This window comes from Eumetopias jubatus, unplaced genomic scaffold (assembly GCF_037043125.1).
Source record: "Eumetopias jubatus isolate StellerSeaLion01/CBP00866 unplaced genomic scaffold, mEumJub1_p1.0 scaffold_5, whole genome shotgun sequence".
Lineage (NCBI taxonomy): Eukaryota > Metazoa > Chordata > Mammalia > Carnivora > Otariidae > Eumetopias > Eumetopias jubatus.
Genome location: NW_028274811.1, coordinates 124,887,985 through 124,902,399, shown reverse-complemented (window position 1 = coordinate 124,902,399; position 14,415 = coordinate 124,887,985). Strand labels below are relative to the sequence as shown.

Below are 14,415 nucleotides of genomic sequence, written 5' to 3'. Positions count from 1 at the left end.
TGTTGTATCTACAGAGCCAGAACCTTAATTGATTTTTTGGTGGCGGTGAGTGTTTTCTTATTAAACTTAGAAAGCTGTCATACAGGTTCAAGTAAATATTTGAATTTAGAATACAATAAAAGCTGTCCCTCAAACCAGAGGATTAAAGTTAGATTATCCATTAATTATGTTGGCATATGTCCATTTAGAAAAAAAATGAAGCTGGATCCTTAATCAGGATATCAGGATAAATTCCAAACAGATCAGAGATTTAAAGGACGAAAGTAAAACTATAATAGTACTAAAAGCAACTGTGGGTAAATTTTTTTTAATAAACCTCAGAATGAGAAAGTTTTTTTTTTTTTTAATACTTTTATAAATCCCAGAAGATAACAGAAAATTTTGACTACTTATATGCTTACCTGTATGGGAAAAAATCTCAGTAAACAAAATAAAATGACACACCAGGAAAAATATGATACTAAAATTACAGTAAGTTTCTTGATAAAGAGCTTCTATAAATCAAAATGAAAAAGATAACTCAATAAAATAGGGACAGTCCATAGAAAAATAAACACTTGAAAAGACTGTCCAAAGGAAAAAAAAAAAACCAACAAAAAAGAACAAAAAAAAAAGAGAAAAGACTGTCCATCTTACTCTTAATAAAATGGCATATTATACTTGGACAGGATGTAAGGAAACAGGCATCAATATTCATCGATAGTGAATGTATGCACGTATATATGAATATAGGGGAATCTAGCAACATCTATCAAAATTAGAAATGCACATATTCTTTCACCCAGAAGATAAAATTCTGCAGCTTTATTCACAAAGAAAATGATATACACAGAAGGCTGTAGCATTACGAACAGCAAAAAATAATCCATCAATAGGGACCTAGTTAAATAGGGTATATTCGTATAAAAGAAAACCTTTCAAATACAAAACAGAATGAGAAAGTTCTTTATATAATGATATGGAAAGATCTCTAAAATATGTATTTGAGATATAAAAAACAAGGTACAAAATGGTGTATATAATACACTACCATTTACTTAGAAATATATTTTGTTTGTATGTCCACACCTCTGGAAGGATACACAGATGCTGATGACATGGGCATCTGTAGGGAAGGGACCTCAACTGGAAGGGAGATTTTATTCTGTATACTCATTATACCATTTGAATTTTAAATGCATCACTATTCCAAAATCAAATATTAAAAAATGTTTTTTTATAAGTTAAGTGAGAATTATAATAAATTTAGGTTATTTTGTTTTATGCTGCTAAACACTGGTACTAGAAATGCTACTTTAAAAAAATATAGAACACTTTATAAACAGCAAATTCTTTTTGTTGCATTTTTGGTATTTAAGATTATTCCTTAAGAATACCTTTAAGAGTAAACTCTCCTAAAGTCCCTAATGACTCCATTAAGCAAATATTGCAAAATACATAACATTAAACATGGCTTCTTTATTGTCTCCACCTTAACAGAATACGTACATACCTGTGCTGAGAGGAGAACAAATTTCTTTGGAGGCAACATGTGCTGCTGTACCACAACTGGTGAGTCAGTTATTGGAATATGATCCTTATTTAAGGGTGTAATTATTTTATCTACTTTCAATTCATCTATTGCAGAAAGAGCCCAGGAATGACCATCAACACGGGTTGTCATCTATACAAAAGAAATAAACTTTTTATACCTGCTATTAAAGTTACATAAAGCAAATCTTCCAAAAAGGAAAAAACATATAGACCTAATTTCTAACGAAATGCAGAATTTTACAAATTAATAACACATATATGTGAACGTTCCTAAGTTTCTATTTAGTGCTTTACTGTCTATTCCTTTAATCATGCCAGCTTCTATGACAATTATCTTTCATGAAAGAAGGGAAAGGCAAAATCTTAAGATAAACTGGAAATAGTGTTTACTAGAATTGTAATTCTTTCAATATCCAAAAACTATATTCTACCATCTTTAGTAGTAGTAGAGGTTGGTTTATCCGGTTTGATCAGCATCCTCAGGGGGTAGGCAACATGAGCTATGCAAGGGCATTTAGGAGAAGTAAATGGGGTAGAACAGGGGATACCAAAAGTGGGGAGCAGAGATAGCCTTCCCTGGCCATACCCTTGGAGGTGCTGGTCTCTCCTTAGCTCATTTTGTGCTAAGGGCTGAGACGAGCAGCCAAGGTGTGAGACTGGGTTAGGACAGGCTGGGGGCACACCTCTCATCCAGGACCTGTACATCAATTTCATGGAATATGCAGTGGTATTTGCTTTTAAAACACAATTATGGGGGCGCGTGGGTGGCTCAGTCATTAAGCGTCGGCCTTCGGCTCGGGTCATGATCCCGGGGTCCTGGGACCGAGCCCCACATTGGGCTCCCTGCTCAGCGGGAAGCCTATTTCTCCCTCTCCCACTCCCCCTGCTTGTGTTCCCTCTCTGGCTGTCTCTCTCTCTGTGTCAAATAAATAAATAAATAACTTAAAAAAAAAAAAGAAAACAAGATGGGGAAAATGTTGGTAACTGTTAAATGTGGGGTTCAATTTATCATTCCTCTGTTCTTCTATATGTTCAAAAATTTCTATAATTAAGGGGCACCCCTAAATAAATAAAATCTTTAAAATAAATAAGTAAATTTAGGCAGAACTACAAATTAAAGACATCGTTAAGATAAAATTCTAAGGGGTGCATGGGTGGCTGTCAGTTTAAGTGTCCTACTCTTGATTTCGGCTCAGGTAATGATCTCAGGGTGGTAAGATGGAGCATCAGGCATGGACTAAGTGAGGAGTCTGCTTGAGATTCTCTCTCTCCTTCTGCCCCTCCCCCACCCCATATATGATATGCACACACTCTCTAAATATTTTTTTTAAAAAGATACAATTAGGGGGGCCTGGGTGGCTCAGTTGGTTAAGCGACTGCCTTTGGCTCAGGTCATGATCCTGGAGTCCCGGGATCGAGTCCCACATCGGGCTCCCTGCTCAGCGGGGAGCCTTGTTTCTCCCTCTGACCCTCCTCCCACCTGTGCTCTCTATCTCTCATTCTCTCTCTCTCAAATAAATAAATAAAAAATCTTTAAAAAAAAAAATAAAATAAAATAAAAAGATACAATTATTGGGGTGCCTGGGTGGCTCAGTTGGCTAAGCAATTGCCTTCGGCTCAGGTCATGATCTCAGGGTCCTGGGATCGAACCTCGCATCGGGCTCCCTGCTCGGCGGGGAGTCGGCTTCTCCCTCTGACCCTCCCCCCTCTCATGTGCTCTCTGTCTCTCAAATGAATAAATAAAACCTTAAAAAAAAAAAAAGACTTTACTTATCCATTTGCCACAGAGCGAGAGTGAGAGAGAGCACGCGCAAGCGAGCGCACAAGCAGGGGAAGCAGTAGACTGGAGAAGCAGGCTCCCTGGTGAGCAAGGGGCCCGACACGGGACTCGATCCCAGAACCCCAGGATCATGACCTGAGCCAAAGTCAGATGTCGAACCAAATGAGCCACCTAGGCATCCCAAAAAAGATACAATTCTAAGTCATAACTATAGTGGATGACCTCATAATAACTAAAAACATAACATATTTAAATGGCACAAAAGTCATTTCAGAAAATATATATGCATTTTTTGGATAGATACACTACGAGAAACATTCTAAAACGATTCCAATGTTTAAAGATATTTTTAATGATTACCTTAATGACTTTTAACCTCACAAAGGAAAAACAAAGAATTAACAGGATACACTTTTCTTTTTTTTTTTTAAGATTTTACTTATTTATCAGAGAGAGAGAGAGAGAGAGGCAGGCAGAGGGAGAAGCAGGCTCCATGCTCAGCAAGGAGCCTGATGTGGGACTCGATCCCAGGACCCTGGGATCATGACCTGAGCCGAAGGCAGACGCTTAACCGACTGAGCCACCCACGCGTCCCCAGGATACACTTTTCAATATGATTTCTAATCATACATGATTGCTCAAAATAAATGCTATCACAACATAAAGATTCTTACAATTTTACTCTTTACTTAAAATTATAAATTATATAAAAAATTAAGATTCTCAGGATAACTTACCTGGGTTTCCATCATTGGCTTTTGGAAAGGAAATGTATCATGGTTGACACACCACAAAATGTCATTATCTTCATTTTCTGAAGCTGCCATCAGTAGAATGCCTAGAAGTTTAATACACAAAATCTTATTATGATGCCAAATAATATGCATCCCCAATGTTCTTAAAAATATTAACTACTAACATTAATATATATAACATACATACAGAGTATGCATTGTTGTAAGTAAACAAGTCACAAAATAAAAAAAAATTAATCCCCTAAAAGGACATATAATTATTGATAGGGTAGAATCATGAAGTGTTCCAGATCTTATACTTCATTTCTTTCGAGTAAACACTTTCTTCACATCTTAAAATTTCTGATGTTATGATATATTTTTGCAGTCAATGGGCTTATGAATTTAATTACTAACTTTAAAAAAGTATATTTAGTACATAAAAAATGTGACTTTCAATCAATGGTATCTAAAATGCAATGAAATAGAATTTCATGTACTGATTATCTCAAACATATCATGAATAAAAATGATGAAATTACTAGTGGAATGGCAGAGTAACTATAAAACATCATCTCAGCAATATTAGTTGATTTTGAAATACACTCTCTTGTACTCAATTCCAGCTCCTCCCACTAACTTGTTCCCTTTATAATGACCTTAGAGATAGCAGCCCTAAGTCCACTGGATGATTATAGGGGATAAGGACATTATTAATGTAAGAAATTAAAATATTCTAAATTTTATTGGAAAACTTATTTTCAAATGGCTCAAAAGACATTCTAATTTTAACAATTTAAAAAATCCAATCTTAAATCTGATAGGATATCAGAACTTACCTTTACTGTAAAGAGCTTTATGTACTTTTGAAGGCTTTTCCACTGTTGAAGACGCTGAGAATCCAGGAGGTAAGCGGACGTGAACCAGTGTTAATGTATTAGGTCGTGCTAATGGTTGTCTGAACGGACAAGTGCTGAAATATAACCTTACACCTGATGATGGGATAAAATTATACATCAATAACAGAAAATGAAAGACTTGAAGTCCTTGTGTTATTGAAGCAATTCCACAGAGAAACAGAGACACCTGTTAAAGTCCTAGAATCACTTTCCTGACTAATCTTAAATCACCATGTGTAATAACACCCGAAGTAGAGTTCTAAGAAAGTGCCACTTGGAACTGACAGGTGAATCAACACATTTTAGCAGAAAGAATCTGCAACTATAAGCCAAGAGAGTCCTTTTCCCTATTCAGCCTCTGTCACTGAATATTAGCCACTTTACCCATCAGACCTAGTTTGACATCTATAACATGAGGAAACAAAACCAGAAGAATCTTCCAATTTTCAGAATCCTTAATTTTACGAATTATTAAAATGGCTTGATAACTGATACAGAAGTAAAAACGCATTTCTAATCACAAATTTCCAAGTCTGAGGATTATCAAGTTCTAAAACCAAGAGCAGACATAGAAATTAAACAACATACCTGCATGTGTAACCGCCAATAATTGACAGTCCAGAGATTCAGAATTTTCAATCACTGCTATTTGAACAATTGGCTTAAAAACAGAACGATCTATGGTCCTACAAGAAAGGAAAAAAACTAGTCTAATATGCTAAAATAAGACTAACTTCTTGGGAAATTAACACAGCAGAAGCAAGAGCAGGCAAACCCCCTGAATGAGTTTACATTGTTAGACATTACCCTGTTTTCAAAGATCATAAAAGAAGGCTAACTCCACTGGGTAAATGGTTAATGAGGAAGGTGTTCTCAGAGCATCAAATTATCATTGTAAAGATTACTGCTAATTAAAAAGAAAAAATGAAACTTTATAATGGAGAAATCTGGTAAATAGCACCTTAACCAAGTATTCAATAGTGGAAAACCTGGTGGTTATGTGCCTACTGATGTAACGCTGCAAGGAGTAATTCTGGTAAAACCAAACAAAAACCTCAATCTAATGATAATGGAAAAAAGACAAATTCAGAAATTGGGATATTCCACAAATAAGACTCTTGCCCTTCCCCATCAAATGTGAATATTTTAGGGGAAAAAGAAAGACAGTGAGACATCTATTCTATATTAATGAGACAAATGACCAATGTAATTCATGGGCTCTGACTGACTCTGGGGAAAAATGGAAAGAAAAACAGCTATGAAAGATTTTTGGGACTGTTAAGTAATGTTAATATGAACTATATAATTAGAAGATAATACTACAGAAATATTAATTTTTTTAGGTGTCGAACTGGTATTGTGCTTATGTAAGAGACTTAGGACATGAAAGTTGAAGGATTTAAGGGTGAAAGTCATGATGTCTGCAACTTACTTTCAAATAGTTCATAAGAATGAAAGTGAGCAAATAAGGGGAAACAGTAAGAACTGTTGAATTGGATAATTTGATAGGGTATTATCAGTTTTTACCATGCTGCTCTTCTAGTTTTTCTATAGATTTGAAAACATTTCCAAAAAAAAAAAAGTAAAGTTGGAGAAGACAAAGGAAACCCTTTGTTTTAGACTGTCTGCCTTGAGAATTTTTTTGTCACTGAAAAGCAAAGAAAGCATTGAAGTTTTGCTAGGACAGGTGAATGCAGCAATGACCCAAGCACATAGAAAACCGAAGCTGAAAATTTAAGGTCTTTGTTATGTGAAGAGAATTTCTGCAGCTGAGCTAAATTAGTTGTGATACACATAAATCACAGTGTAGTGTCTGAAGACTTGGCTTGTAACTTGGGTACGAGTACTTATCTAGGACTCAGACTTCAGACAAATCTTAACATCCCTTAGTTTCAGTTTCGTCAAGAATACAATGTGAAAAATAAAACCGTGAAGTTCTGTATTCCCAAACTGCCCTTGTGTCAATTATCAGACCAACTAAACTTATACTACACAGGCCTGTTAAAAGGTTGGAGCGGTGATCCCAGGGTCCTGGGATCGAGTCCCGCAGAGAGTCTGCTTCTCTCATTCGCTCTCACTTGCTCTTTCTCTCAAGTAAATAAATAAATAAAATAACATAAATAAAAGGTTGGAGTGGGTACTAGTGGGGAACTCTGAGACATGTAGCTTCCTAGTGACAACTGTAATTGCCTATACAGACCACCTAAAGCTTAACACATTCCAAGGAAAAATCAAGCTGTACTTTACACTGTAAAAAACCAGTCTGCCTTATGTTTCAAACCATCCAACATTAGAATTAAAGGAAGAGTCTTTCTCTAGGAGCTGTTTCAAACATAACCTCCAGTGTCATCTTCAACATTCCTTACCTTTTAGAGATATTTTGAAGAGGAAATAATTTTAGTATGATGCACATATATAGCATAATGATATGCCTTGTACAAATGAAATGCCTCACATTTAATTACCTAGCAATGTTTCCGGCAGCAGAAACAACAGAATTCTGTGAAACTGAGGCAACTCTGCTCATTCCTTGTCCATCTTGGCCCAAATCATATACCTGTGAATAAAAAATTGTGTCCACTTAAACATAACTATAACCCATACGCATTTTACAAAATAAACTTTTAGAAGACTCTTCCTTTTTAGGGATCCTTTAATTTAGACACTTCACACAGATATGGAAACATCAGAGATTTGAAATTTCATAAAAAAGAAGCCCTAAGAAGTAGTTTGGGATTTTTTTTAAAAAGCACACAGCTCATAGGAAAAGGCTAAGAGTAACTGAATCTCTTCCTTAAAAACAGGGATGTTCTTACCCCCCTTAAATAGTAGTGTATTAATACTTGCCTGTATTACTCCTTTCTCAGATCGTGTATATAAAATGTTTCTAGAATTATCAACTGCAATTTGAACAATAGGATCTAAAAATAAGACAAAGGAAAAAAACCTCTAAAGATTAACGAATTAAACAGAGTAGCCATTTACAAAAAATTTAAATTGCTGAATCAGAACTTTGCATTTAGGGGCTTTCTCTTGCTTTGCAGGTAAGTCCCATGGTATTTGCATGAGGACAAAGGCAAGAAGCATTTAAATCAGACAATGTATGAGAAAAGCAGACATCAAATACTGTGACTAGATGAAGAGCCTCACAAATAAATTACTCTGTCTTCTTAATGAATTCTAAGCCAAATCAAAAACCAAGTTCTAGATTATTTCTTCATTCAACAAACATTTAATGAATGTCTACTATATGCTAGAAACACAGGAAATAATTATACCCAGTGCATTCCTTCAAGAAACTTCCAATTTAGTTTAATAAATCATTGTGTGGGGGCGCCTGGGTGGCTGAGTCGGTTGAGCGTCTGACTCCTAACTTTGGCTCAGGTCACGATCTCGGAGTCATGGGACTGAGCCTAGTGCCGGGCTCCATGCTCCACACGGGGTCGGCTTAGCCGGGCTCCGTGCTCCACACGGGGTCGGCTTATTCCTCTCCCTTTGCTCCTCCCTGTTCCTCCCGCTGCTCATGCTCTCCCTCTCTCTTAAATAAATCAAAAAAAAAAAAAGAAAAGAAAAAGAAACCTTATGAATATATAACAAATGTTATTAAGACAAACTTTCAGTTAAGAATGAGAATTTGTGAAGAAAATGTTAAGTCAACAATCTTAAAAAATTTTGTTTGCCAAATTTATTGTTTTCTACTTACCATCTTCTGAGAATGTGAACTGTAGCAATGAAGGAACAAGAAAAGAAAGTGCGCTCTTTGAGTGGTTTATTTTCCTACATCTTTGGCTAAACCAACCTGCTTCTGCCTTAAAAGGAAAAATTGAAAGAAGCAAGACTTGTAGACACATTTGTCATAGCAACTAACCATATAACCACATGTACAAAAATCCTCAAATTTTAGTGAAGTACCAATAATTGTAAATAAAGTGAGACATACTATTTGGAATAAGTACTAAGTTTAATCCTTTAATTAATAATAGAAAATGTAGTTAGCCATAATCAAATCATAGCTCTCAATAAAATCAGCTATTTCAAAACCTCAGTGTTATGTTAATGAACTCATATTCTAATTATCTTAAAAACTCTTTTATTTGAAAGTAGTAAAACAAATAATAAGTGCAGTTTGTAAGAGACCAAAGTACATAGGATAGGGGTACTTGTATCATCTCTTCCCATTTTGGCTAAAAAGAAATCTTTTTTTTTTTTTTTTAAGATTTTATTTATTTATTTGACAGAGAGAGACACAGCAAGAGAGTGAGCACAAGCAGGGGGAGCAGCAGGCAGAGGGAGAGGGAGAAGCAGGCTTCCCGCGGAGCAGGCAGCCCGATGCGGGGCTCGATCCCAGGACCCTGGGATCATGACCTAGCCGAAGGCAGACGCTTAAAAACTGAGCCACCCAGGCGCCCCTAAAAAGAAATCTTAATAGCAGCCATCGCCACCATAATCTACAGTTTACCTCTCAATGTCTGACTTTTGCCACACAAAACCTTTAGGGAGGCGGGGGGGCGGGGGGGAAGCGAGGTTAATGAACAAAGCCAAGAGAAACTAGGTAAGAAAGAGGTACAATGTAATATAAAAAACACAGCTGACCAGGGTTGCAATCCTAGCTTTGCCACTAGTTAGCCACATGACTCTGAGAATATTACTTTATCAGTTTCCTAACATTTACCTTATGAAAAAAAGCCAGTAATACAGTAGGGAAAAGACATAAAAAGACATTTCAGAGTAGAGTAAACATACATGACCAATAAATGAAAAGATCTCCCTCAGCGAGTAATAAAAAAAATTTCCTTCTATCAGATTGGTCAAAATTAGTAAGTTTGATAATACTACCATCAGTGGGGAGTGGTGGGATATATTCACAGAAGCCTGCTAAGTGGGGCGCCTGGGTGGCTCAGTCGTTAAGTGTCTGCCTTCAGCTCAGGTCATGATCCCAGGGTCCTGGGATCGAGCCCCACATCGGGCTCCCTGCTAGGCGGGGAGCCTGCTTCTCCCTCTCCCACTCCCCCTGCTTGTGTTCCCTCTCTCGCTGTGTCTCTCACTGTCAAATAAATAAAATCTTAAAAAAAAGGAATTAAGTGAATAATGTACATCCATTTATAGACAACTGTACAGCAATCACAAAACATAACACAGTTAAGTGAAAAGCCAATTATGTAACAAAACATAAGCAATAATCTAAGGAAAAACATACAAAAGTACATCACATGTTTGTATATATGTATACATATAAGTACATACATATAGAAATTTATAGATACTTATCAAATGTATCATGTCTTAAAAAGACATAAGCAGAACTGGATTTTACTTCTGGAGAGAGGACTGGGTTTTGTAGGCATGGTGTAGTCATGCAAGACTATATACGGTTTTAACTGTATGTTTGAATACTTTTCATATGAATATATTAATGTGCTTATATAATTAGAAAACAAAAGTATAATCTATCCTACTTTATCCAGGGGGAGGAAAAAAATATTTATAAATGCCAGACTTACTTGGTATGCTACTTCATATAAACAGCCATCTTTTCCAGCCAAGAAAATTCTGCCATTATCAGTGGAAGTTATTGTTAAAAGGTAAGTATTATCAGTGGGAAGAGAATATAAAGGATCTGGAAGCAACTGCATTCCACCACACATACTGTCATTAAGAACTCCAGAACCTATTTTTTTTTTAAGGAAAGAATCTGAATCAGCTTATTAGCATTTTTGAAGTTTGAAATAATCACTACGTTATCTTCAGAATTGGTATTTTTACTGAATTCTTATTGACACACCTAAAAGCTTCTATAACATATACTTTTAAATTACTATAAAAAGTCTGATACAATTTTTTCAAGTTAAATAGAACCTACAATAGGTATATATATGTTTTATATACATAACATTGTAAAACATCAATCGACAAACTATCCCAAATTACTAGATTTTGGGAAAGAACCCAAGGATTTGATAGTTAAATCATTAATTTCAGTCACTGAAATTCAACACTATTTCACCCAAAACAGACTGCCAGAATGCAAAAGAAACCATTGAATGTACTAGTGATAAATTCAGGTCTTCTTATGGTAAAGGAAAGAATAATGTATATTTCAGCGTTCCATATGTTAAAACAGCCATTCAAAAAACCAGAAACAAAAAAATCGAAAGCATTATAGAAAAACTCACTAGTGTCAATTATTTCTCTTCCACTACCCTTTTATATTGTACATTTAAGGAGCGCACATTAATATGATAAGCATATTCAAAATACTTGCTTGATGGAGCTTACTAACCTGAAAGTTATCATACCTATAGGGAAGTACTATTTTCCTATGAACAAATAGTCTGGAAAGTTAACTTAGTGAAAAAAAATAGCTTTTAATTATATTAAATTGGCTAACATATTTTTATTTTAAAAATACCACATGTGGTTTGCCATACCTGTTTGTAAGTTAGCATAGCTAAGTCCAAGAATCACTATATCCACAGGGGTTGCCAAAACCAGGAGGTGTCGTACATGAGGTTGAAAGATGCCTAAGATAAAGTAGACATGGGTTAGGTATTATTCCAAAAAACATCCACTTCCACTATTTAAGCATTGACAGACTAATGATTTTACCATTAAAATGAACTAGTGATTAAATACTATATGAAGGATGTGTCTGGCTGGTTCAGCTGGTAGAGCATGTGACTCTCGATCTTGGGGTCATTAGTTCAAGCCCCACGTTGGGCGTGGAGTCTACTTAAAAAAAAAATTTAAATAGTATATGAAAAATCTGAACTCAATTTAATTTTTATGTTAAAATACTACTACCTATGAATATTTAAGTAGATAGTAATAAAAAAGAACCATCTTAGAAAAGAAACACTTCAGTATTTAATACCAATTAAAATTGGCATTATATTATAAAATAGTTTATTAAAATATAAAGCCTTCTATTTGTATAGTTAACACACACAGCAGCATAATTCACAGTACCCAAAAGGTGGAAGCAACCCAAGTGTCCACCAACAGATAAATAAACAAAATGTGGTGTGTATGTGTACACATACACATATATGTATACATACACAGGAATATTATCCAGCCTTAAAAAAGAAGAAAATTCTGACAATACTACAACAACAATGAATCTTAAGAACATTGTAAGTGAGGGGCGCCTGGGTGGCTCAGTCAGTCGAGCATCCGACTCTTGATTTCAGCTCAGGTCATGATCTCAGGATGGTAAGGTCAAGTCCCACACTGAGCTCAGCGCTCAGTCTGGAGTCTACTTGAGATTCTCTCTCTCCCTCTTCCCCCTGATTCGTGCTCCTGCACTCTCTCTCTGAAAATAAGCAAATAAAATCTTAAAAAAAAAATCGTAACTGAAACAAACCAGTCACAAAGAGATAAATATAATTCCATTTATATCAGGTACCTGGAGAAGGCAAATTCATAGAAACAGAAATGAGTTTATGCTAAATGAGTTTCCCAGATGAATTTATATATCAAAACCAGATAATATATAGTATAAGAGGGGACATTACCAAGTACACAATTTTTTTTTGTTAATTCATGCTAAGGTACTGTTTATTTTTTTTATTTGTTTAACATTAAAAGGTGTGCAGTGGCATGAGATTCTATGTATAATTATCATTGTCATGTTACGATATCCAAAAATAGTGTCTTACTGACAGTAATAAAAGAAAATATATCTTATGTCACAATTATGGACATATCTTCATGTGTATACCTTTGGCCTACTTAAGGGTATTAAATGCCATAGAAAGTACAACAAAAGTTTTACTTTCACTGATGAACATCAAGGGGCATAAAGCCACTTTTGTGTATCAAGGTTCAAGTCAGTAAAGCTGAAGGCACAGATCTCCTACCTAATGAACTCAAAATGTAACTGATATTTCATAAGTTGGTTTAAAAAGCTTGAACTTTATGAAAACTTAGATTTTCCTTAATAAAAGCCTTATCTCATGCTCGCTTCAGCAGCATAAACACTACAACTGAACAATACAGAGAAGATTAGCATGGCCTCAGTGCAAGGATGATATGCAAATTCATGAAGCGTTCCATACAAAAAATAAAAAATAAATAAAAGCCTTATCTCTAAGTACTCAGTCAACAGCCTATGCCAAAGAAGTCATCTTTGATTATAGAAACTTTAGTGAGGTTATAGATGGTGGAGCCGATTTATGGCTTTGAGTAAAGGGAGATAAGTAAAGCAGTGTCTTGTCAAATGATGTGATCTCTAAAATCTCTCATCATTTATTCAAGTATTTTGCAACAGGAGATAGTAGAAATGGAAGCCATCTCCCTTCAGAATGCAACAAGGTTAAATGACTGACATTTCTCACTTTTGTCAGCTCTCACATCTTATCTATAAAACACATCTTATTAGCACTTTTTAGAAATTAACCTAAGTTGTTTAGGTCTTTGGAACAGTTCAAAGTTTTACTGCTTTTGAATGGAAAAGTTTTAAAGTTTTGAAATAGTTTAATACTTGTGCACAAATATGAACACTGAGGATCCTTTGCTAACACGTTTTTGCTTATTTTTTTTTTAAATGATTTTATTTGAGAGAGAGAACAAGAAAGAGAGAGAGAACACGAGTAGGGGAACGGGCAGAGGGAGAAGCAGCCTCCCTGCTGAGCAGGGAGGCTGATGTGGGACTCCATCCCAGGACCCTGGGGTCATGACCTGAACCTAAGGCAGACATTTAACTGACTGAGCCACCCAGGCGCCCCTGTTTTTGCTGTTTTGATAAAAAAATTCAGCAGAACCATAACCCATTGCATTTTAGAAAGGCATGCTTTGGCACCAAAAACTTGGCCATGGTACTTTCAACTTCTAAGGCAACTACAATGATAGTATGAATTGATGCCTTTTTAAGAGATGTTGGTTCAGAAATAGGAAAATATTAAGTTCTTCTCTTCTACTGAAAAGTCCACTGACTTTCCAGAACTAACTGACTGAACTTGAGGTAGGAGGTTTACTGTATTAGACAAGGAAAGACCATTTCAAGAATAACTTCAGGAAGGAGTTTACACATGATTTGACTTTGGTGGCAGCCCTACTTGGTCATACAGATGAGGCAAAATGACTCATAATCACTATAATGAATAATGTCCCAAAGCCATACCTGGAAGATGCAAATGAAGCTAGACAACCACGTGAATCTTTTAATACATGGAAAATGCTTCCCTGAACTCAGAAAAGTGTGATTAAATCTTGTCAATTTCTCTGTGGACAAAAACCTGCAAATGCTAGAAAACACTGAAGAACTCTTATGTTTTATTCAAGCAACCATAAAACTGAAACATGTATTCATACTCTTCTTGCCAATAAAGCAAACTCTTGCCAAAAAGCTTGACTTAGAAAACAATGACTTTAAGAATAATATTTTCTGGGGCGCTTCGGTGGCTCAGTCGTTAAGTGCCTGCCTTCGGCTCAGGTCGTGATCCCAGGGTCCTGGGATGGAGCCCCACAT

General features: G+C 35.7%; 1 protein-coding gene and 1 non-coding gene across 2 annotated transcripts in view; one reads left to right on the top strand and one right to left on the bottom strand.

The window, feature by feature from the left end:
- Window positions 1–14,415, bottom strand: part of NUP155 (nucleoporin 155) — a 63,096-nt gene that overhangs the window by 38,234 nt on the left and 10,447 nt on the right. Inside the window, exons 5-13 of the mRNA XM_028098064.2 lie at window positions 11,375–11,467; window positions 10,448–10,614; window positions 8,650–8,755; window positions 7,794–7,867; window positions 7,412–7,503; window positions 5,535–5,632; window positions 4,887–5,039; window positions 4,051–4,151; window positions 1,493–1,663 (exon numbers count right to left, since the gene is read on the bottom strand). Of these exons, the coding sequence (XP_027953865.2) occupies window positions 1,493–1,663; window positions 4,051–4,151; window positions 4,887–5,039; window positions 5,535–5,632; window positions 7,412–7,503; window positions 7,794–7,867; window positions 8,650–8,755; window positions 10,448–10,614; window positions 11,375–11,467 (1,055 nt within the window). The remainder of the gene's footprint in view (window positions 1–1,492; window positions 1,664–4,050; window positions 4,152–4,886; window positions 5,040–5,534; window positions 5,633–7,411; window positions 7,504–7,793; window positions 7,868–8,649; window positions 8,756–10,447; window positions 10,615–11,374; window positions 11,468–14,415) is intronic.
- Window positions 12,902–13,007, top strand: LOC114204915 (U6 spliceosomal RNA). Its single transcript, XR_003608270.1, has one exon. It is a non-coding gene; the product is annotated as a U6 spliceosomal RNA (small nuclear RNA).